The sequence below is a fragment of the Triticum dicoccoides genome, chromosome 4B (genome assembly GCF_002162155.2).
Source record: "Triticum dicoccoides isolate Atlit2015 ecotype Zavitan chromosome 4B, WEW_v2.0, whole genome shotgun sequence".
Taxonomy (NCBI): domain Eukaryota; kingdom Viridiplantae; phylum Streptophyta; class Magnoliopsida; order Poales; family Poaceae; genus Triticum; species Triticum dicoccoides.
The window spans coordinates 631,791,187-631,815,858 of NC_041387.1; the positions used below are offsets into that span (position 1 = coordinate 631,791,187).

At 45.0% G+C, this 24,672-nt stretch overlaps 1 protein-coding gene across 2 annotated transcripts; it reads left to right on the top strand.

The window, feature by feature from the left end:
* Positions 1–2,214: 2,214 nt before the first annotated feature.
* On the top strand, positions 2,215–4,543 carry LOC119291906 (probable acyl-activating enzyme 1, peroxisomal). Of its 2 annotated transcripts, none has more exons than XM_037570712.1 (2): positions 2,215–2,812; positions 2,928–4,543. In XM_037570712.1, exons 1-2 carry the CDS (start codon positions 2,294–2,296, stop codon positions 4,428–4,430), a joined length of 2,022 nt encoding a protein of 673 aa, XP_037426609.1. In that variant the 5' UTR covers positions 2,215–2,293; the 3' UTR covers positions 4,431–4,543. The 2 variants fall into 2 exon arrangements, with proteins under 2 accessions (XP_037426609.1, XP_037426608.1); XM_037570711.1 differs by having other exon boundaries at positions 2,215–2,791; positions 2,961–4,543.
* The last annotated feature ends 20,129 nt before the right edge of the window (positions 4,544–24,672 follow it).

Genomic DNA, 24,672 nt, shown 5'->3' on the forward strand with positions numbered 1-24,672 from the left:
GAGGGCCCAGAGATACCTCTCACATACTCAATCTCAATCTATGCCAACCCAACAAACACCTTCGGAGATACTTGTAGAGCATCTTTATAATAACCCAGTTACGTTGTGACATTTGATAGCACACAAGGCATTCCTCCGGTGTCCAGGAGTTGCATAATCTCATAGTCGGAGGAATATGTATTTTACATGAAGAAAGCAGTAGCAATAAAACTGAACGATCATTATGCTAAGCTAACAGATGGATCTTGTCCATCACATCATTGCACCAATGATGTGATCCCTTTCATCAAATGACAACTCATGTCCATGGCTAGGAAACTTAACCATCTTTGATCAACGAGCTAGTCAAGTAGAGGCATACTAGGAACATGGTGTTTTGTCCATGTATTCACACATGTATCAAGTTTCTGGTTAATACAATTCTAGCATGAATAATAAACATTAATCATGAATAAGGAAATATATAAAATAAGAACTTTATTATTGCCTCTAGGGCATATTTCCTTCACTCCAGTGGGTCTTGGTTCCAGTATTTTTTATTTATTCCAAATAATTCTTCAAAAAGTTTCGTCCAAATCCGAGAATTTCTATTTATGCAAAAAAACAACACCATGGTAGTTCTGCCAAAAATAGCTTCAGTCTAGGTTAGTTTCGTTCAAATCATGCTAATTAGAGTCTAAAACAAGAGCAAAAGTCTTAGAAAAAGTAGATACGATGGAGACATATCAATAGGATCCGATGACTGACTGTTCGAGGGAGATCGCATGAGGAGGAGACGAACCCCGCGGACGCGCTGCCCCAACTCTACTTCCGCTGCACGGCACTGCACATCTAACGGTAACGATCTGTGATTCATCTCCCGTAGGATGTTCCTGATTGATCTGCGTGTAGAAAATTTTTAATTTGCAGTCGACGCACCCTTATGGATGTGGAATTAGGTTAGATGGAGCCTCATGGGCCACAAGGAAATAGGGCGTGCCTTGTTGCCTTGTCGTCTCCTCGATTACCGTCTGGTCTCCTCCCAAAACTTCTAGGGTCTCTCTTGTCCAAAAAAAATCGCAAAAAAATTTCATAGCCATTGGACTCCGTTTGGTACTGGTTTTCTAGAAAACCAAGAACAAGCAGAAAACAGCAAGTGGCACTAGGCACTGGGTTAATAGGTTAGTCCCAAAAAATGATATAAAATAGCACAAACTTATATAAAATATTCAAGATTGATAATATAATAGCATGAAACAGACAAAAATTATAGATACGTTGGAGACGTATCACCTACCTCAATAACATTTTTTGATGTCACCACCTTAATAACCTTTATCCACAGACGCCGCTAGCCCAATAGTCACAGACGAGTGAGTGACAACAACATCTAAACCACCATAGTCCACAAATGTGGGCGGTTGGCTGGGCTCCAGCGATAATGGTGAGGGTGTCATGGGCACCGCCGAGGCCCCTAGTGAGCCGATCTCACTCAGAAGCATCATCGAGAGAGAGGAAAAAGGGCTCCCTAGCTCTTGCAACCCTGGCATAATTTGCGGTATTGAAGCCACAACCTTAACGATGACTTCACTCTCGGAAGAAGTTGGTAGCACAGGCAGGGTCCAACACGAGTGAGGGACCTCCACAGAATGTTGCCCCCTCTTGTGTATAACCAGTGAAGCTTGGGCAACGGAGACACGACCAGCACGACCTGGAGTTCACAGAGAGCAGCATCTGCTCTCGCGAAAACACTTCCAACATGCCTAAAACAGTATCGAAGCTCAATGCGACGCCCTCCTTCGCGAGGACAAGATGCAAAGGCACGTCAACTAGGGTAGCATTATCGATGGGTGCAGGCGCCGGCGGGGGAGGTGATGAACTGGCTCGCCAAGGCGTCATAGTATTGTCGGTACATGATTCTGCCCGGTAGAATCGAGCGATATGACCGAACTGGAGGCAACACTTACACCGGATTGGTTGTGTGCAATCGCACGGTGACCTTTGGAGAGTTACCGGAACGCAACGATCCCCGGGGACGATCTGGTGACTTGAACTTTGATTCGTATGGAACGACGAGGTCTTCCATCGTTGGTGGTTTGAATTAGTTATGTAACATTTCCTCTAATTTTTTTCGTGTACGTATTTCCGTAGCAAGCACGCAAGTAAATCCAACAACCCATCCCATCCCATCCCATCAGTGCCTGTTGTTGTTATCCAGAGAGCGTGCAGCTTGATGCAAGTTGGTTGTCTGCATCCCGTGGCCTGCGTGATCCTCCTCCTGACACCATCACTCTCACTCTCACTCTCACACGCCATGAGCAGCAGCAGAGCCGCGATGCTTCGTAGACTAATAACCCATCGCCACCGCAGCATCGTCAGCGTCTGCGACGGCATCGGATCACCCCAGCGCCAGCTGACCCGCCACCATTATTCTAATCCCCACCAGGGTTATTCTAATCCCACCCCCGATCTCGCCGGGGCGCGCGCGTTTACTTCTTTACTATCCACGCCATGGCCATGCCGCCCGCGCGCGTCCCTGTCGTCGCTCTCCTTCTTCTCCAGCCTGGCTGGAAGGGGCGAGGATCAGGAGGTGGAAGTGCTGGACATGGACGCCGGCACGGTGCGCTGCGCGGCCAACTACGCGCCGCTCACGCCGCTCAGCTTCATCGAGCGCGCCGCGGCCGTGTACGGCGACCGCCCCGCCGTGGTGTACGGGGAGGCCCGGCGGCGCACGTGGAGGGAGGTGCGGGAGCGCTGCGTCCGCGTGGCCGCCGCCCTCGCCGCACGCTTCGGCGTCGCCCGCGGTGACGTGGTGAGTATGGATGGAACTACCGTCACGCTCCCATCCGTCCGGTTTGCTGTCGCTCTCTGCCTTTTGCTTTGCTTGCTCTCTGCCCGTCCGTGATCTACTATCTCAGAGTGAAAAATAGTCAGAGTGATGGTAAGAGCTTCTCTGTTTTTTCACTATTCGGAGTGTGCAGGTGGCTGTGCTCAGCCCGAACGTGCCTGCGATGTACGAGCTGCACTTCGCCGTGCCCATGGCCGGCGCTGTGCTCTGCACGTTCAACACGCGGCACGACGCGCCCATGGTGTCCGCCCTGCTCAAGCACTCCGGCGCCAAGGTGTTCCTCGTCGAGTCCAGCCTCCTCCACGTCGGCAGAGCCGCCCTCAAGCGCATCGCCGACTCTGAGTCCAACGCCGCCAGCATTCCGGTTCTCGTAACCATCTCGGACGACGCCGGCCAAGACTCCGGCCGGGCGGCGGACTACGACTACGAGGGTCTGATAAAGAGCGCTCCGTCTGCGTTTGACATCCGGTGGCCGGCGGACGAGCTGGACCCGATCACGCTCAACTACACGTCCGGCACGACGTCGCGGCCCAAGGGCGTGGTGTACAACCACCGGGGCGCCTACCTCAACACCATCGGCACCGTCCTGGCCTACGACATCACCCCGATGCCGACCTACCTGTGGACGGTGCCCATGTTCCACTGCAACGGCTGGCACCTACCGTGGGGCGTCGCCATGCAGGGCGGCACCAACGTTTGCCTCCGCCACTTCACCGCCGCCGTCATCTTCGACACCATCGAGCGGCACGGGGTGACGCACATGGGCGGCGCGCCCACGGTGCTCAACATGATCGTCAACGCGCCGGCCGCGGACCGGAGGCCGCTGCCGGGGACGGTGCGCGTCATGACGGGCGGCGCGCCGCCGCCGCCCCGCGTCCTGGCCGGGATGGAGGAGCTCGGCTTCGCGGTGTACCACATCTACGGCCTCACGGAGACGTACGGCCCCGCCACCGTGTGCACGTGGATGCCGGAGTGGGACGCGCTGCCGGGCGAGGAGCGCGCGCGGCTCAAGGCGCGGCAGGGGTTCCAGCACATCGCGATGGAGGAGGCCGACGTCAAGGACCCGGTGACCATGGAGAGCGTGCCGCGCGACGGCGAGGTGGTGGGCGAGGTGATGTTCCGCGGCAACACCGTCATGAGCGGATACTACAAGGACATCACCGCCACCAAGGAGTCCATGGCCGGCGGGTGGCTGCACACTGGAGACCTCGCCGTGCGGCACCCGGACGGGTACATCCAGCTCAAGGACCGGGCCAAGGACATCATCATATCAGGCGGCGAGAACATCAGCTCGATCGAGGTGGAGTCGGTGATCTTCAGCCACCCGGCGGTGCTGGAGGCGGCGGTCGTGGCGAGGCCCGACGACCACTGGGGGGAGACGCCATGCGCGTTCGTCAAGCTGAAGGACGGTGCTATTGCCACGGAGGCAGAGATCATCGGCTTCTGCCGGGAGAGGCTGCCGCACTTCATGGCGCCCAAGACGGTGGTGTTTGAGGATCTGCCCAAGACTTCGACGGGGAAGACGCAGAAGTTTGTTCTCCGGGAGAAGGCCCGGGCAATGGGCAGCCTTACCAAGATAGTAGGAAACAACAGCAAACTGTAACATTTGTAGTGTTGAAAATGATGTGACATGTCGATTAAAGCTGAAGCCATTCAGTTGTTAACTAAACTAACACCCCGTTTCAGTAAGACCATGTCGACTAAAACCGAAGTCATTCTACTCGATCGAGTTGAAGCAAATTCTAAATTGTGATGAACTTATACACGATAGTTAATGTCAATCGACTTGCCTTAAAAAAATGGTTTCACATTTTATAAATAATGTTTTTGGAATTTTTTAAATAATGTTTTCAGAAAATGTTTCGGATTATTGGCTAAGGACTCGACTGGGCCGGCCCACCAGACATGAAAATTTTAAAAACAGAAACAAATTTCGAAATCTGAGCAAATTAAAATAAAATATTTTGTGACATCTAAAAAACATCACAAGTTTAAAAAAATGTACGGACCAATTCAAACAAATGTTTATACAATGTATAATATTTGTGTGATTCAAAAAATGTTTCGTATATTCATAAAAATGTAAAATTTCAATAGCGTTCACGAGCTTAAAAAAATGTGTTTGTGACATATCAAAAAAAATGTGTGTACAATGTAAAAAAATATGTTTGCGTGTTGTAAAAAAAATGTGCCTTACACTTAACAGAATATATGTGGCATGTGTTTGAAAAAAGTGTATACAAATTTAAAAATTTGGAACCATGCAAAAGAGTGTTTGTGTAGTTTTATGAAATATTTATTGTCATTAAGAAAATTTAAACATGTATTTGGAAATATATAACCATGTATTTAAAAAAATGGAAGATGTAATTTAAAAATTTACACAATGTACTTGAAAATATCAAATGTTTATCAAATAATATTTTATGTGTGCGTTATAAATGTACATTGGGTACGAAGAAAAATTATACATGTGTAAAAAAGATAACAGAAAAGAAATGAAAAAGAAAAAACAAAGAAAAACCAGAGCAGTGCGCGCGCATGATACGTCTCCAATGTATTTATAATTTTTGATTGTTCCATGCTATTATATTATCTATCTTGGATGTTTTATATGCATTTATATGCTATTTCATATGATTTTTGGGACTAACCTATTAACATATTAACTAGTGCACATATACAATTTAGCATTGTATTGGGTGTGTTGGGGACAGAAGAGACTCTTTGTTATTTGGTTGCAGGGTTGTTTGAGAGAGACCATCTTTATCCTACGCCTCTTACGGATTGATAAACCTTAGGTCATCCACTTGAGGGAAATTTGCTACTGTCCTACAAACCTCTGCACTTGGAGGCCCAACAACGTCTACAAGAAGAAGGTTGTGTTGTAGACATCAAACTCTTTTCTGGCGCCGTTGCCGAGGAGGATAGTGCTTGAAGGTATATCTTTAGATCTTGCAATTGAATCTTTTAGATTCTTGTTTTATCACTAGTTTAGTTTATAAAAAAAACTACAAAAAAATGAAATTGAGGTTTCCTCATATGCTTCATCTTTTTAATGTCTTTCATGAAAATGATGGAAAGGAAAATTGTGCCCAAGTGTTAGAAGAAGAATGCATTAAAAAATTTGCACTAAATCTTTTAATGATGAGCATGATTGCAATGTTGTTAGTATGAACTCCTTCAATATCCATGATGCTAATGATATGCAAAGCTACAAGCTTGGGGGTGCTATTTTGATGAAGATGATATTTTTTGTCCCCTAAGTTTTGATGAGAAAATTTATTATGATGAAAGCATGCCTCCTATTTATTATGATTATATTGATGAAAGTGGCTTTGAAGAGTGTCAACTTTAGAAACTAATGATCCCACTATTTTGGAGGGTGTTGAATCTTATTGTGAGAACTATAAAAGTAGATTTGGAGAGGTCATGACTTTATTTAGTAATGATTCCACTATCTTGGAATAGGTTTCAATTGATTATGATGAGAACAAAGTTGCTACTTATGATGATTATTGTGATGATACTTATGTTATAAAAAGTAGTCATGATTATATTTATAAAACTTGTCATTATTATGATTACCCTTTTTCTGAACATTACTCTTTTATTGTTGAAACAATTTATAGTATTCGAGTTTCTTAATACTCCCACTATTCCGAATGAGAAGAAGTTTGCTTATGTGGAGAGTAATAAAATCTATATGCTTGGGGATCATGAAAATAATGCTTTACGTGATGGTTATATTGTTGAATTCATTCATGATGCTACTGAAAATTATTATGAGGAAGCAATATATGCTTGTAGGAATTGCAATAATATCAAGTTTCCTCTCTATCGCTTCGTTTGGATGTCCGTATTGAAGACCTCCGAATTCATTCATGATGCTACTGAAATCCAATTCGATAAGGAAACTGAAATGGTGTGAATACGAATTCGCATGTTTGGTTGTTCACTGAATTGGCCCTTGAAATGCTTGTGAGGTTTCGATACCAAATCATGTTTGGATGACAAACTTCACAATTGCATAGTTACATTAGAATAAAGTTTATATTGTGTTCTTCATGCTAATGTACACTCATAGAAATTATTAGGTACATAAGCAGTACCATATTTACACATAATTGCGTATGGTCATACATTCATTTCTTACGGAGATTAAAGAAAATCTGGAAGAAAAAGAAAGATGCATCTATGAATATTAAACTATGCTTGGAGTGCACTAGCTTGGAGATTGTACTTGCATTGTTGTATTATACGCATGACTGAACTGCTGAAATAACCTGCACGGTCTTTGTGGTTCTCGATAATAAAACGGTGTTATCACTGAAATTGTCAGAACCTACTGAGCAAATCAACACTGTAGGTAAGTTTAGTAAAGTGCTACCTTACCTCTCCCTGGTCGATTCCTTGCTACTGCCGAGGCAAGAGACCATACGAAAACACCGTGTTCTTGGACGGATAGGTTGGTGAGCAGTAGAGGTCTTACCTCTAGCAGCAGCGGAGGATGAGGGAGAACAACCATGAGTCAAATCGGGGCTGAGGTACAGGGGCGGGGGCGTAGCTCAGGAGACTGGAGCGCGACGGACGGGGCGATGCTCGTCGCCGGACTTCCTCTCGTTTCCCCATAGCTGGGGATGGGGACGGGGACCAGGATCCATGGCGGTCGCCGCCGGAGATGGAGACAGGATCGAGGTGGAGCTATGGTAGCATGGACTAGGGGATGCAGGACGGGGTGGAGAAACCGGTGGGGAAGAGCAGGAGAGGACCGTCGAGGAAGGGTACTTGCGCAGCCGCCGAGCATCGTGGTGGTCGCCACCGAGCTCCCTCTTCTGTCTGATCTCCCTTTCTTTTTCTCCTTCTATTCGTGGACGCGGGGGTGAAATGGTATGTTTTGCGGGAGCGAGTGATTTTAGTTGAAATCGGAGCGGCAGGCCTCCGAAATGTGGGAGGGAGTTTTACGTGGGTGCCAAAACGAGCTGAATTGCCTCTATGTTTCCATACAGATTCAGTGTCCAGCCAAACATCTACATTGCTGTCATCGGAATACCAATCCAGTTTCCATGGCTTCAATGGAGACATCCAAACGCAGTGTATGTGTTGAAAATCTTGAAGCTATGCTTGTTTTGCTTTCCTATGCTAGTTGATTCTAGTTCCCATAAGTTGTTTGCTCAAAAAATCCCTATGCATAGGAAGTGGGTTAGACTTAAATGTGCTAGTCATATGCTTCATGATGCTCCCGTTATGTTTCAATTCTTATCTTTTATGTGAGCATCATTGTCATCACCATGCCTAGCTAGAAAGGCATTAAAGGAAAGCGCTTGTTGGGAGACAACCCAACATTTACCCCTACTATTTTTGTGTTTTCACATGATTATGATACTTTAGTAATCATGTTTTATAGCTTTTGCTTCAATAAAGTGCCAAGTAAGACCTTTGGGATAGCTTACGGTGATAGTTGTGTTGATCCTGCTGAAATCAGAAATTTTTGCACCCAGTAAATAAGTTTTAATAATTCACAGAAATGTGATTTTGATATGATTATTTTTGCTCTTAATTGGTACACAAAGTTCTGAAGTTTTACTAATTTGGATGGAGTTTTGAAGTTACATAAGTATTCGAGAGTTACAGATTACTACAGACTGTTCTGTTTTTGACAGATTCTGTTTTCTATGTGTTGTTTGCTTATTTTGATGAATCTATGAGTAGTATCAGAGGGTATGAACCATAGAGAAATTGGAATACAGTAGATATTACACCAATATGAATTTAGAATGAGTTCACAATAGTACCTAAGTGGTGATTTATTTTCTTATACTAACAGAGCTTACGAGTTTTCTATTGAGTTTTGTGTTGTGAAGTTTTAAGTTTTGGGTAAAGATTTTATGGACTATGGAATAAGGAGTGGCAAGAGCCTAAGATTGGGGATTCCCAAGGCACCCCAAGGCAATATTCAAGGAAAACCAAGAGCCTAAGCTTGGGGATGCCCCGGATGGCATCCCCTCTTTCGTCTTCGTTCATCGGTAACTTTACTTAGAGCTATATTTTTATTCACCACTTGATATGTGTTTTGCTTGGAGCATCATTTTATTTTATTTTGTTTTGCTTGATGTTTGAATAATATCCCAAGATTTGAAATTCTTAAATGCTAGAGAGTCTTCAAATAGTTGCATAATTATTCGACTACTCATTGATCTTCACTTATATCTTTTGGAGTAGTTTGTCATTTGCTCTAGTGCTTCACTTATATCTTTTTAGAGCACGGTGGTGGTTTTATTTTGAAGAAATTGATGAACTCTCGTGCTTCACTTATATTATTTTGAGAGTCTTAAACAGCGTGGTAATTTGCTTTGGTTATGAATTTAGTCCTAATATGATAGGCATCCAAGAGGGATACAATAAAAACTTTCATATAAAGTGCATTGAATACTATGAGAAGTTTGATTCCTTATGATTGTTTTGAGATATGAGGATGGTGATAGTAGAGTCATGCTAGTGGAGTAATTGTGAATTTGAGAAATACTTGTGTTGAGCTTTGTGATTCCCATAGCATGCACGTATGATGAACCGTTATGTAACGAAGTTGGAGCATGAGGTATTTATTGATTGTCATCCTTTGTGTGGAGGTCGGAATCACGCGACATGGTTAACTCCTACCAACCCTTCCCCTAAGAGCATGCACGTAGTGCTTGGTTTTGATGACTTATAGATTTTTGCAATAAGTATGTGAATTCTTTATGACTAATGTTGAGTCTGTGGATTATACGCACTCTCACACTTCCATCATTACTAGCCTCTCTTGTGCCGCACAACTTTCGCCGGTACCATACACCCATCATATATCTTCCTTAAAACAGCCATCATACCTACCTATTATGGCATTTCCATAGCCATTCCGAGATATATTGCCATGCAACTTTCCATCGTTCCGTTTATTATGACACGCTTCATCATTGTCATATTGCTTTGCATGATCGTGTAGTTGACATCGTATTTTTGGCAAAGCCACCTTTCATAATTCTTTCATACATGTCACTCTTGATTCATTGCACATCCCGGTACACCGCCGGAGGCATTCACATAGATTCATATTTTGTTCTAAGCATTGATTTGTAATTTTTCGAGTTGTAAGTAAATAGAAGTGTGATGATCGTCATTATTAGAGCATTGTCCCATGTGAGGAAATAAAAAAAAAGAGGCCAAAGAAGGCTATAAAAAACAAAAAAATGAGAGAAAAAGAGAGAAGGGGCAATGCTAATATCCTTTTACCACACTTGTGCTTCAAAGTAGCACCATGATCTTCATGATAGAGAGTCTCTTGTATACTAGTGGAAATTTTTCATTATAGAACTTGGCTTGTATATTCCAACGATGGGCTTCCTCAAATGCCTAGGTCTTCATGAGCAAGCAAGTTGGATCCACACCCACTTAGTTTCTTTTTTAAGATTTCATACAATTATAGCTCTGGTGCATCCGTTGCATGGCAATCCCTACTCACTCACATTAATATCTATTGATAGGCATCTCCATAGCCCGTTGATACGCCTAGTTGATGTGAGACTATCTCCCTCTTTTTGTCTTCTCCACAACCACAATTTTATGTTGGGGAACGTAGCAAAAATTCAAAATTTTCTACGCATCACCAAGATAAATCTATGGACTAACTAGCAATGAGAGAGAGGGGAGTGCATCTTCATACCCTTGAAGATCGCGATGCGGAAGCGTTGCAAGAACGCGGTCGGTGGAGTCGTTCACTAAGCGATTCAGATCGCGGCCGAATCCGATCTAAGCACCGAACAACGGTGCCTCCGCGTTCAACACACGTACACCCGGGGACGTCTCCTCCTTGATCCAGCAAGGGGAGAGGAGAAGTTGAGGGAGAGCTCCGGCAGCATGACGGCGTGGTGGTGGAGCTTGCAGTTCTCCGGCAGAGCTTTGCCAAGCACTACTACTACGGAGGAGGTGTTAGGGAGGGAGAGGGTTGTGCCAGGGGAAGGGTGAAGCTCCCATGCGCCTCCCCACTATATATAGGGGTGGAGGGGGCTGGTTTCTTGCCCTCCAAGTCCATTGGGGCGTTGGCCAAGGTGGGAGGAAAGAAATCCCATCATTCCTTCCCCACCGATTGTTATCCCCCCTTTTTAGGGATCTTGATCTTATCCCTTCGGGATATGATCTTATTCCTTCTAAGGGGGGATCTTGCTGCGCCTTGACCAGGGGTGTGGGGCCTTGCCCCCACTACCCACGTTCATGTGGGTCCCCCCATGCAGGTGGGCCCCACTCCGGAACCTTCTAGAACCTTCCTGGTACAATACCGAAAAATCCCGAACATTTTCCGGTGGCCAAAATAGGACTTCCCATATATAAATCTTTACCTCCGCACCATTTCGGAACTCCTCGTGACGTCCGGGATCTCATCCGGGACTCCTAACAACATTTGGTAACTGCACACTAATCCCCATAACAACTCTAGCGTCACCAAACCTTAAGTGTGTAGACCCTACGGGTTCGGGAATCTTGCAGACATGACCGAGACAACTCGCTGGCCAATAACCAACAGCGGGATCTGGATACCCATGTTGGCTCCCACATGTTCCATCATGATATCATCGAATGAACCACAATGTCAAGGATTCAAGCAATCCCGTATACAATTCCCTTTGTCAATCGGTACGTTACTTGCCCGAGATTCGATCGTCGGTATCCCAATACCTCGTTCAATCTCGTTACCAGCAAGTCACTTTACTCATTCCGTAATGCACGATCCCATGACTAACTACTTAGTCACATTGAGCTCATTATGATGATGCATTACCGAGTGGGCCCAGAGATACCTCTCCGTCACACGGAGTGACAAATCCCAGTCTCGATTCGTGCCAACCCAACAGACACTTTCGGAGATACCCGTAGTGCACCTTTATAGCCACCCAGTTACATTGTGACGTTTGGCACACCCAAAGCATTCCTACGGTATCCGAGAGTTGCATAATCTCATGGTCTAAGGAAATGATACTTGACATTAGAAAAGCTTTTAGCAAATGAACTACACGATCTTGTGCTATGCTTAGGATTGGGTCTTGTCCATCACATCATTCTCCTAACGATGCGATCCCGTTATCAATGACATCCAATGTCCATGGTTAGGAAACCATAACCATCTATTGATCAACGAGCTAGTCAAGTAGAGGCTCACTAGGGACATGTTGTGGTCTATGTATTCACACATGTATTACGGTTTCCAGTTAATACAATTATAGCATGAACAATAGACAATTATCACGAACACGGAAATATAATAATAACCATTTTATTATTGCCTCTAGGGCATATTTCCAACAGTCTCCCACTTGCACTAGAGTCAATAATCTAGTTCACATCACTATGTGATCGTAATGAATCCAACACCCATGGGGTTTGATCATATCTCGCTTGTGAGAGAGGTTATTAGTCAATGGGTCTGAACCTTTCAGATCCATGTGTGCTTTACAAATCTCTACGTCATCTTGTAGATGCAGCTACCATGCACTATTTGGAACTATTCCAAATAACTGTTCTACTATATGAATCCGGTTTACTATTCAGAGTCATCAGATTAGTGTCAAAGTTTGCATCGACGTAACCCTTTACGACGAACTATTTTACCACCTCCATAATCGAGAAAAATTCCTTAGTCCACTAGGCACTAAGGATAACTTTGACCGCTGTCCTATGATCCATTTCTAGATCACTCTTGTACCCCTTGACTGACTCATGGCAAGGCACACTTCAGGTGCAGTACACAGCATAGCATATTGTAGAGCCTACGTCTAAAGCATAGGGGACGACCTTCGTCCTTTCTTTCTCTTCAGCCGTGGTCAGGTCTTGAGTCTTACTCAATACTCACACCTTATAACACAGCCAAGAACTCCTTCTTTGCCGATCTATTTTGAACTCCTTCAAAATCTTGTCACGGTGCGTATTCATTTGAAAGTACTATCAAGTGATTTTTGATCTATCCTTATAGATCTTGATGCTTAATGTTCAAGTATCTTAATCCAGGTTTTCCATTGAAAAACACCTTTCAAATAACCCTATATGCTTTCCAGAAATTCTACATCATTTCCGATCAACAATATGTCAACAACATATACTCATCAGAAATGCTATAGTGCTCCCACTCACTTCTTTGGAAATACAAGTTTCCAATAAACTTCGTATAAACCCAAAATCTTTGATCATCTCATCAAAGCATATATTCCAACTCCGAGATGCTTACTCCAGTCCTTAGAAGGATTGCTGGAGCTTTGCATATTTGTTATCATCTTTTAGGATTGACAAAACCTTCTGGTTGTATCACATACAACCTTTCCTCAAGAAAATCGTTTAGGAAACAATGTTTTGACATCCTATCTGCAAGATTTCATAAATAATGCAGGAACTGCTAATATAATTTCAACAGACTCTTAGCATCGCTACGAGTGAGAAAGTCTCATCATAGTCAACTCCTTGAACTTGTCGGAAAACATCTTAATGACAAGTCAAGCTTTCTTAATGGTGATACTTACCATCATTGTCCGTCTTCCTTTTAAAATTATCTGTACCCAACAGCCTTACGACCATCAAGTAGTTCTTCCAAAGTCTATACTTTGGTTTCATACATGGATCCTCTCTCAGATTTTATGGCCTCGAGCCATTCGTCGAAATCCGGGCCCACCATCGCTTCTCCATAGCTCATAGGTTCATTTTTGTCTAGCAACATGACCTTCAAGACAGGATTACCACACCACTCTGAAGCAGTACGCATCTTTGTCGACCTACGAGGTTTTGTAGTGACTTGATCCGAAGTTTCATGATCACTATCATCAGCTTCCACTTCAACTGGTATAGGCGCCACAAGAACAACTTCCTGTGCCCTGCTACACACTAGTTGAAGTGACGGTTCAATAACCTCATCAAGTCTCCACCATCCTCCCACTCAATTCTTTCGAGAGAAACTTTTCCTCGAGAAAGGACCCGATTCTAGAAACAATCTCTTTTGCTTCCGGATCTGAGACAGGAGGTATACCCAACTATTTTTGGGTGTCCTATGAAGATGCATTTATCCGCTTTGGGTTCGAGCTTATCATCCTGAAACTTTTTCACATAAGCGTCACAGCCCCAAACTTTATAAGAAATGACAGCTTAGGTTTCTCTAAACCATAGTTCATACGGTGTCATCTTAATGGAATTGTGGGGTGCCCTATTAAAGTGAATGCGGTTGTGTCTAATGCCTAACCCATAAATGATAGTGTTAATTCGATAAGAGACATCATGGTATGCACCATATCCAATAGGGTGCAGTTACAATGTTCGGACACACCATCACACTATGGTGTTCCAGGCGGTATTAGTTGTGAAACAATTTCCACAATGTCTTAATTGTGTGCCAAACTCGTAACTCAGATATTTATCTCTATGATCATATCATAGACATTTTATCCTCTTGTCACGACGATCTTCAACTTCACTCTGAAATTACTTGAACCTTTCAATAATTCAGATTTGTGTTTCATCAAGTAATTATACTAAGAATCTACTCAAATCATCTGTGAAGTAAGAGCATAACGATATTCACTGCGTGCCTCAGCACTCATTGGATTGCACACATCAAATGTATTACTTCCAACAAGTTGCTCTCTTGTTCCATCTCATTGAAAACGAGGCCTTTCAGTCATCTTGCCCATGTGGTATGATTTGCATGTCTAAAGTGATTCAAAAACAAGTGAGTCCAAACGATCCATCTGCATGGAGTTTCTTCATGCGTATATACCAATAGACGTGGTTCGCATGTCTCAATCTTTTCAAAAATGAGTGAGACCAAATATCCATCAATATGGAGCTTCTTCATGCGTTTTATACCAATATGACTTAAGTGGCAGTGCCACAAGTATGTGGTACTATCATTACTATCTTATATCTTTTGGCACGAACATGTGTATCACTACGATCGAGATTCAATAAACCATTCATTTTAGGTGCAAGGCCGTGGAAGGTATTATTCAAATAAACAGAGTAACCATTATTCTCCTTAAATGAATAATCGTATTGCGATAAACATAATCCAATCATGTTTATGCTCAACGCAAACACCAAATAACAATTATTTAGGTTTAACACCAATCTCGATGGTAGAGGGAGCAGGCGATGCTTGATCACATCAACCTTGGAAACACTTCCAACACACATCGTCATCTCACCTTTAGCTAGTCTCCGTTTATTCCGTAGCTCTTTTATTTCGAGTTACTAACACTTAGCAACCGAACCAGTATCTTAATACCCTGGTGCTACTAGGAGTACTAGTAAAGTACACATTTAATACAATGTATATCCAATACACTTCTGTCAACCTTGCCAGCCTTCTCATCTACCAAGTATCTAGGGTAGTTCTGCTTCAGTGACCGTTCCCTCATTACAAAAGCACTTAGTCTCGGGTTTGGGTTCAACCCTGGGTTTCTTCACTAGAGCAGCAACTGATTTGTCGTCTCATGAAGTATCCCTTCTACCCTTGCCCTTCTTGAAACTAGTGGTTTTACTAACCGTCAACAATTGACGCTCCTACTCGATTTCTACTTTCGCGGTGTCAAACATCGCGAATTGCTCAAGGATCATCATGTCTATCCCTGATATGTTATAGTTCATCACGAAGCTCTAATAGCTTGGTGGCAGTGACTATGGAGAACCATCACTATCTCATCTGGAAGATTAACTCCCACTCGATTCAAGTGATTGTAGTACTCAGACAATCTGAGCACATGCTCAATGATTGAGCTTTTCTCCCTTAGTTTGCAAGTTAAGAAACTTGTTGGAGGTCTCATACCACTTGACGTGGGCACGAGCCTGAAATCCTAATTTCAGCTCTTGGAACATCTCATATGTTCTGCGACGTTTCAAGAAATGTCTTCGCTGCCTCAATACTAAACTGTTTAACATTACGCACTGCACTATTACGTAGTCATCAAAACGTGTATGTCAGATGTTCGCAACATCCACAAACGATGCTCGAGGTTCAGCACACCGAGCGGTGCATTAAGGACATAAGCCTTCTGTGCAGTAATGAGGACGCTCGAGGTTCAGCACACCCAGTCCGCATAATTGCTACTCTCAACTTTCAACTAAAATTTTCTGTAGGAACATATCTTAAACAGTAGAACTAAAGCGCAAGCTACGACATAATTTGCAAAGTCCTTTTGACTATGTTCATGATAATTAAGTTCATCTAATGAACTCCCACTCAGATAGACATCCCACTAGTCATCTAAGTGATACATGATTCGAGTCAACTAGGCCGTGTACGATCATCACGTGAGACGGACTAGTCATCATCAGTGAACATCTCCATGTTGATAGTATCTACTATACGTCTCATGTTCGACCTTTCGGTCTCTTGTGTTCCGAGGCCATGTATGTACATGCTAGGCTCGTCAAGTCAACCTAAGTGTTTTGCGTGTGTAAATCTGGCTTACACCCGTTGTATGTGAATGTTAGAATCTATCACACCCGATCATCACGTGGTGCTTCGAAACAACGAACTTTCACAACAGTGCACAGTTAGGGGGAACACTTTCTTGAAATTTTAATGAGGGATCATCTTATTTATGCTACCGTCGTTCTAAGCAAATAAGATGTAAACATGACAAACATCACATGCAAATCATAAATTGACATGATATGGCCAATATCATCTTGCGCCTTTGATCTCCATCTTGAGGCACGACATGATCACCTTCGTCACCGGCATGACACCATGATCTCCATCATCATGATCTCCATCATCGTGTCTTCATGAAGTTGTCTCGCCAACTATTAATTCTACTACTATGGCTAACGGTTTAGCAATAAAGTAAAGTAATTACATGGCGTTTTCAATGACACGCAGGTCATACGATAAATTAAGACAACTCCTATGGCTCCTGCCGGTTGTCATACTCATCGACATGCAAGTCATGATTCCTATTACAAGAACATGATCAATCTCATACATCACATATACCATTCATCACATTCTTTTGGCCATATCACATCACATTTCATACCCTGCAAAAACAAGTTAGACGTCCTCTAATTGTTGTTGCATGTTTTACGTGGCTGCTATGGGTTTCTAGCAAGAACGTTTCTTACCTACGCAAAAGCCACAATGGTGATATGCCAATTGCTATTTACCCTTCATAAGGACCCTTTTCATCGAATCCGATCCGACTAAAGTGGGAGAGACTGGCACCCGCTAGCCACCTTTATGCAACAAGTGCATGTCAGTCGGTGGAACATGTCTCACGTAAGCGTACGTGTAAGGTCGGTCCGGGCCGCCCCACGATGCTGCCGAATCAAGATAGGACTAGTAACGGTAAGCAAATTGAACAAACCAACACCCACAACTACTTGTGTTCTACTCGTGCATAGAATCTACGTAATAGACCTAGCTCATGATGCCACTGTTGGGGAACGTAGCAGAAATTCAAAATTTTCTATGCATCACCAAGATCAATCTATGGAGTAACTAGCAACGAGAGAGAGGGGAGTGCATATTCATACCCTTGAAGATCGCGATGCGGAAGCGTTGCAAGAACACAGTCGGTGGAGTCGTTCACTAAGCGATTCAGATCGCGGCCGAATCCGACCTAAGCACCGAACAACGGTGCCTCCACGTTCAACACACGTACAGCCCGGGGACGTCTCCTCTTTCTTAATCCAGCAAGGGGGAGGAGAAGTTGAGGGAGAGCTCCGGCAGCACGACGGCGTGGTGGTGGAGCTTGCAATTCTCCGGCAGAGCTTCGCCAAGCACTACTACGGAGGAGGAGGTGTTAGGGAGGGAGAGGGCTGCGCCAGGGGAAGGGTGAAGCTCCCATGCGGCTCCCCTCTATATATAGGGGTAGAGGGGGCTGGTTTCTTGCCCTCCAAGTCCATTGGGGCATTGTCAAAGGTGGGAGGAAAGAAATCCCATCATTTCCTTCCCCACCGATTGTTATCCCCCTTTTTTAGGGATCTTGATCTTATCCCTTCGGGATATGATCTTATTCCTACTAAGGGGGGACCTTGGTGCGCCTTGACCAGGGGTGTGGGGCCTTGCCCCCACTACCCACGTTCATGTGGGTCCCCCATGCAGGTGGGCCCCACTCCGGAACCATCTGGAACCTTCCCGGTACAATACCGAAAAATCCCGAACATTATCCGGTGGCCAAAATAGGACTTCCCATATATAAATCTTTACCTCCGGACCATTCCGGAACTCCTTGTGATGTCCGAGATCTCATCCGAGACTCCGAACAACATTCGGTAACTGCATACTAATTCCCATAACAACTCTAGCGTCACCGAACCTTAAGTGTGTAGACCCTACGGGTTCGGGAATCATGCAGACATGACCGAGACAGCTCTATGGCCAATAACTAACAGCCGGATCTGGATACCCATGTTGGATCCCACATGTTCCACGATGATATCATTGGATGAACCATGATGTCAAGGATTCAAGCAATTTTGTATATAATTCCCTTTGTCAATCGGTACGTTACTTGCCCGAGATTCGATCGTGGGTATCCCAATACCTCATTCAATCTCGTTACCGGCAAGTCACTTTACTCGTTCCATAATGCATGATCCCATGACTAACTACTTAGTCACATTGAGCTCATTATGATGATGTATTACCGAGTGGGCCCAGAGATACCTCTCCGTCACACGGAGTGACAAATCCAAGTCTCGATTCGTGCCAACCCAACAGACACTTTCGGAGATACCCGTAGTGCACCTTTATAGCCACCCAGTTATGTTGTGACATTTGGCACACCCAAAGCATTCCTATGGTATCCGGGAGTTGCACAATCTCATGGTCTAAGGAAATGATACTTGACATTAGAAAAGCTTTTAGCAAACGAACTACACGATCTTGTGCTATGCTTAGGATTGGGTCTTGTCCATCAGATCATTCTCCTAATGATGTGATCCCGTTATCAATGACATCCAATGTCCATGGTCAGGAAACCATAACCATCTATTGATCAACGAGCTAGTCAACTAGAGGCTCACTAGGGACATGTTGTGGTCTATGTATTCACACATGTATTATGGTTTCCAGTTAATACAATTATAGCTTGAACAATAGACAATTATCATGAACAAGGAAATATAATAATAACCATTTTATTATTGCCTCTAGGGCATATTTCCAACATTTTATTCCATCCATAGTGCTATGTCCATGGCTCATGCTCATGTATTGCGTGAAAGTTGAAAATGTTTGAGAATACTAAAGTATGAAAGAATTGCTTGGCTGAAATCGGGGTTGTGCATGATTTGAGTATTTTATGTGACGGAGGTGGAGCATAGCCAGACTATATGATTTTGTAGGGATGAGCTTTCTTTGGCCACGTTATTTTGAGAAGACATAATTGTTTGGTTAGTATGCTTGAAGTATTATTGTTTTTATGTCAATATTAAACTTTTGTTTTGAATCTTTCAGATCTGAACATTCATGCCACAATAAAGAAAAATACATGGATAAATATGTTAGGTAGCATTCGAGATCAAAAATTATGTTTTTATCATTTTCCTACTCGAGGACGAGCAGGAATTAAGCTTCGGGATGCTTGATACGTCTCCAACGTATCTATAATTTTTGATTGTTTCATGCTATTATATTATCTATTTTGGATGTTTTATATGCATTTACATGCTATTTTATATGATTTTTGGGACTAACCAATTAACCTAGAGCTCAGTGACAGTTTCTGCTTTTGCTTGAGTTTTACAGAAAAGGAATATCAAACGGGGTCCAAACGAGCTGAAAATTCCCGGTGATATTTGATTGACCAGAAGAAGCCCCCGAAGCAAAAAAGTTGGGCCAGAAGAGTCCCGAGTCATCCACGAGGGTGGAGGGCGAGCCCCCCTACCTCGTGGAAAATTTGACCAAGCATATATATAAAAAATACGAAGATAAAGAATACCAAATCAATATCATTATATCCACCATTAGATATATTTTCATAATGCATTTATTCGATATTGTAGTCATGGATATTTCTTCTACATAATATAGGTCAGACTTGGGAGGGAGGGGGAAGGGGGGGAGGCACCAACACAAGTTCTCTTCCAGCACCTCCATTTCCTCCTAGTAATTGTGGATGGTGGCGGCATGCCGGTAGCCTAGGCGTCATCTTCGATGCCATTCCTAGTGCATGTTGTTGAAGAGTGCATGAAGGCCAGACTGTCGGAGTTTTCCTGGTGCACGGGGCCGATGTTGAAAATGTCATGGTGGCCACCTAGATGAGGTCCTCGAGTGTCGCATACCATCGGGATATCAATGGCTCGATAGAACTCGATAATGTCGCGGTAGTACTCGGGTGCGAGGGGATCCGCGGGGATGGGAGACCTGGGCCGCCACTTGCTGTCCACGGAGGTCCAGAGGGAGTAGCCTCGTTGTTCCCAGTGGGGGTCGAGGAGGAGAGGCGCCAGTTCTTATGAATGCTCCAGAAGGACCACCCGCCGAAGAAAGGGTCCTCGGCGGCGCCGGCAGGATCCGTCGTCGGCACAGACATGACTTGGAAGGGTTTTGATTTGGGGACTGGCCGAGGCCTAGGGCGTGTTTGGTTCCAGTTTGGAATAGTAGTCTTATTGCATACCCTTCCCAACCCAGCCTGGTTGAGGAAAAACAGGCCCTAATACGCCATATGCAACTTGTTTGGTTGCCTGCATCCCTAGTCCATGCATTAGGTAATACCCAAGTGCACTTTGTTTGGTTGGCTGCATTGGCCCTAGCGTCACATGAACACGGCGTTTGGTTGCATACGGCGCATACATGTTGTGCTTACCTTGTACCCTAGTTGGTGAGCTTACCCACAATGATCACAGCTAGCACACCAACGCCACAACACAGCAATGGTGACGAACTGGGCGAAGATGATGAAGTTCTTCACCTTCAGGCCGAACGGACGATCCACCTTAGCAGCTTCCACTTTGACAGCTCCAACCTTGGCACTGTCGACACTGCTGCGTCCGTGCTTTCGCACCCAGGCGGAGTAAGCTCGTTCTACTGCCTGCCTAGTCTTGAACCCTCTATAGTTGTTGTTTCTATACGATGCCACTTGTGCATTGGCTTCTTCCCATGAACTATAAACCCCTGGAACCTCACCGATGAACACGGCATACCACTTGCCCTAGCAATGCACAAGAGCAAGAGTTGAAGAAGCAAATCAATGGAGCACAAGTAGCAAGCAAAGTAGCACACAAACAACAATGGAGCAGAAGAGAAGTAAAGCATGCATGATCATACGGCATAGCAAGTTCAGCCTAGCACTACCTTGGTGTTAACCTACCACCACATCCAAAAGAGGGTGTTGTCCTACCACCGTAAGTTCACCATTAGCGTGAGGGGTTACTATATACCACCTCACCAAAATATATAGACCATCAAATAGTTTTGAGCCCTAGCTAACCACAATGTACGTCGTCATCGTCATCGTCGTCCTTGCCACCGCCATCGCCGTCGGGGATCATGCACGCTCACAGGCAACACTACTCTAGTAGTAGTGCTTGCCCAGCCAGCTCCTGAGCCACAACACCCTGCGAGCGTCGGCCATGGCAACGGACCCAACACCCTAGGCCTTGTTGTCAAGCAGGTGGCTGAGAGCTGCCATGAGAGCCTCGTCGCCGAATCCACCTTGGGTCATGACAACGTGTAAGGGCATATTTATCCCTAAGGTGTTTTGGTGATTGATGACAATGATTTTGCAGACTAATCGTGTGCCTTGAGTTTCTCAGACGCTTCATCGCTAGGCACAAAATGGTTCGGTGCCCCTCGAAGACTATTGAAGACGGTGTTTTTCTATGTTTCTTTTTGGTGGATTTGAGTCGTAGGAGAGCCGTACTATTAAGAGGGGGTCCGCGTCGGAAAGGTTCGGGTGGAATCATCACGTACATGTTTCCTTCCTTGTCTCCACCTTTCCCTTGCACTTTGGAGCATCCCCCGTTTATCCTCTATGCGATTGTCCCGGCTACTGTTGCTGAGCTTGCGGTAGTACTGCTCCCTGGAGCGGTAGTACCGCAGGCACCTGCGGTAGTACCGTGCCACGGCGCGGTAGTACCGCGGGAGCCCACGGTAGTACCGCTCCTCTGGAGTCGTAGTACCGTGGCTCCCAGGCCAAGTGCCGCTGCTTCATGGTAGTAGGGGCGGATGTAACTTTTTACATCCGTGCCTCCGCGGTAGTACCGCACTTCGTGCGCGGTACTACCGCGCGCGGCCTGGTTCAGCTGCCATGCGGTAGTACCGCTCCCCAGCGGTAGTACCGTGTCGGATTTTTGCATCATTTGTTTTCCAGCCGAAGTAGGCACGAATGTATTTTTATTCATCCGTGCCCTTCCCAGGCTAGGACTTTCCTGCCTTGCGGTAGTACCGCAAGAGGGAGCGGTAGTACCGCGCTCGCAGAAGTACTGCTCTCAGTCAGGCAGGTTCTAGTCTCTACAACTACCGCGGTAGTACCATGGTCCCTCACGGTAGTACCGCGTGGCCTTGTGGTAGTACCGCGTTTCTGGAGCGGTAGTACCGCATGTCGCGGGCTGGATAAGTGGATAACGGTTGGATTTTGTCCACGGCTATAAAAGGGGTGTCTCCTACCTCTAGTTGATTACCTCTTCCAACCCTAAGCTCCATTGTTGCTCCAAGCTTCATTTTCGCCCGATCTCTCTCCCTAGCCAATCAAACTTGTTGATTTGCTCGGGATTGATTGAGAAGGCCCTGATCGACACTTCCACCAAGAGAAATTTGATTCCCCCCACTAATCCCTAGCGGATCTTGTTACTCTTGGGTGTTTGAGCACCCTAGACGGTTGATGTCACCTCGGAGCCATAGTCCATTGTGGTGAAGCTTCGTGGTGTCGTTGGGAGCCTCCAATTAAGTTGTGGAGATTGCCCCAACCTTGTTTGTAAAGGTTCGGTCGCCGCCTTCAAGGGCACCAATAGTGGAATCACGGCATCTCGCATTGTGTGAGGGCATGAGGAGAATACGGTGGCCCTAGTGGCTTCTTGGGGAGCATTGTGCCTCCACACCGCTCTAACGGAGACATACTTCCCCTCAAAAGGAAGGAACTTCGGTAACACATCCTCGTCTCCACCGGCTCCACTCTTGGTTATCTTGCCCCTTTACTTGCTAGCTTACTTGTGTTTTATCCGTTACTTGCTTGTGTGCTTGTTGTTGTTGCATCATATAGGTTGTTCACCTAGTTGCATATCTAGACAACCTACTTTGATGCAAAGTTGAATTTGGTAAAGAAAAGCTAAAAAATTGTTAGTTGCCTATTCACCCCCCTCTAGTCAACTATATCGATCCTTTCAATTGGTATCAGAGCCTCGTCTCTTTATTAAGGACTTTGCCGTCCGAAGAGTATGGTTGACACCGTAGATGGTGGGGAGGAGGAGCACTCCAGTGTGAATCCGATCTCGTCTGCGGGAGGTGGGGAAACCACGGTGTCCCGTGAGGAATTCAATGTGGCCTTGGACACATTGAAAACCTCAATGACTACCACGGTTGAAAGCATGTTTAATAAATTCTTAGAAGGTCTTAAACTACCTACCTCGCCGTTGAAAGTGGGTGATCCCACTAACAAGGTGACGGATGCTAAGTCCGACAAGGGGGAAGCTAATAGTGAGAAGGGTCCTTCTACTAGTGGTAGAAATGGCACCGGCATCTTTGCCCATGTGGAACCTCCAACTTATGGAGGACCGATTCCCTCTACTCATTTAAATCATGCCGGTCCTCCTCCTAAGATTGTGAAAAATGAGGATTTTGATTCTTGGGTGTATTGCTTCAAGCGTCATTTAAATCATGTGAATACTAATCTTTGGAGAATCATTGAAGAAGGTTTCTATCCACATGACCGAAGCAACTTAACCCCTAGAGATGCAATGGATAATCAATTCAACGAGAATGCTCTCTTCATCATCCAAGATGCTATCCTCCCCGAAGATCTCCCTCATCTTTGACCCCATGCCATGGCCAAAGATGCATGGCAATGCGTTGTGTCTCTCTATCAGGGAAGTGCAAGAATTCAACGCTCCAACTATGAAGTGGTGCAAGATGAAGCCAATGAGTTTGCAATGAAAGAAGATGAAGAACCTCGTGAGCTCTTTCGAAGAGTGACCAAACTCGCGGTCTCACTCCGAGTTCATGGGAGCAAGGACACAGATGACAATTGGATCAAGCGCAAATTCCTCAAGGCCATGATGCCCTACAACAAGGCCATGTCATCCGTCATTCGTCAAAGACCGGACTTCCACTCCATGACCTCAAGAAAAGTGTTGGATGAGTTCGTTGCAATGAGCATCTTGGACAAGACCACCGACAACGCGGTGCTCCACTCTCAAAGGGCAAAGAAGCCCAACCTTGCCTTGAAGGCCAAGGTTATTGTGGAAGAAGAGGAAGAAGAGGAGGATGAGGAGAGCAACCCCGAAGATACGAAATATGATTATCATGAGCACATGGCTCTTGCTTCAAGACAATTTTGTAGCAAGAAGAACTCAAGGCCAAATTTCAACAAGACCAACTCAAGTGGCTTCAAGGGCAAGCAACGAGTAAGAACTTGTTACAACTGTGGCAATGTGAGCCATTTCGTTGCGGATTGTCCTTACGAGAAGCGGGAAGACAATGGTGGCAAGCTTATCCGAAAAGACAAAGCCAAGTCCTTCCCCAACAAGAACAACTTCACCAAAAAGACTCCTACTCGTGGGTTGGTGGTTCAAGAAGAATATCATGAGGATGACGATGATGATGAAGATGGTGAAGCAATGGCCATAGCATCCGTTGCCATTGCAACAACTCCCCAGATGTCTCTCTTCGATAC

Bases quoted from the DNA above. Each gene is read 5' to 3' on its own strand.
- LOC119291906 (XM_037570712.1), top strand. From the start codon at position 2,294: ATGAGCAGCAGCAGAGCCGCGATGCTTCGTAGACTAATAACCCATCGC. The intron at 2,813-2,927 runs GTCACGCTCCCA...TGATGGTAAGAG, and splicing joins TGAGTATGGATGGAACTACC to CTTCTCTGTTTTTTCACTAT.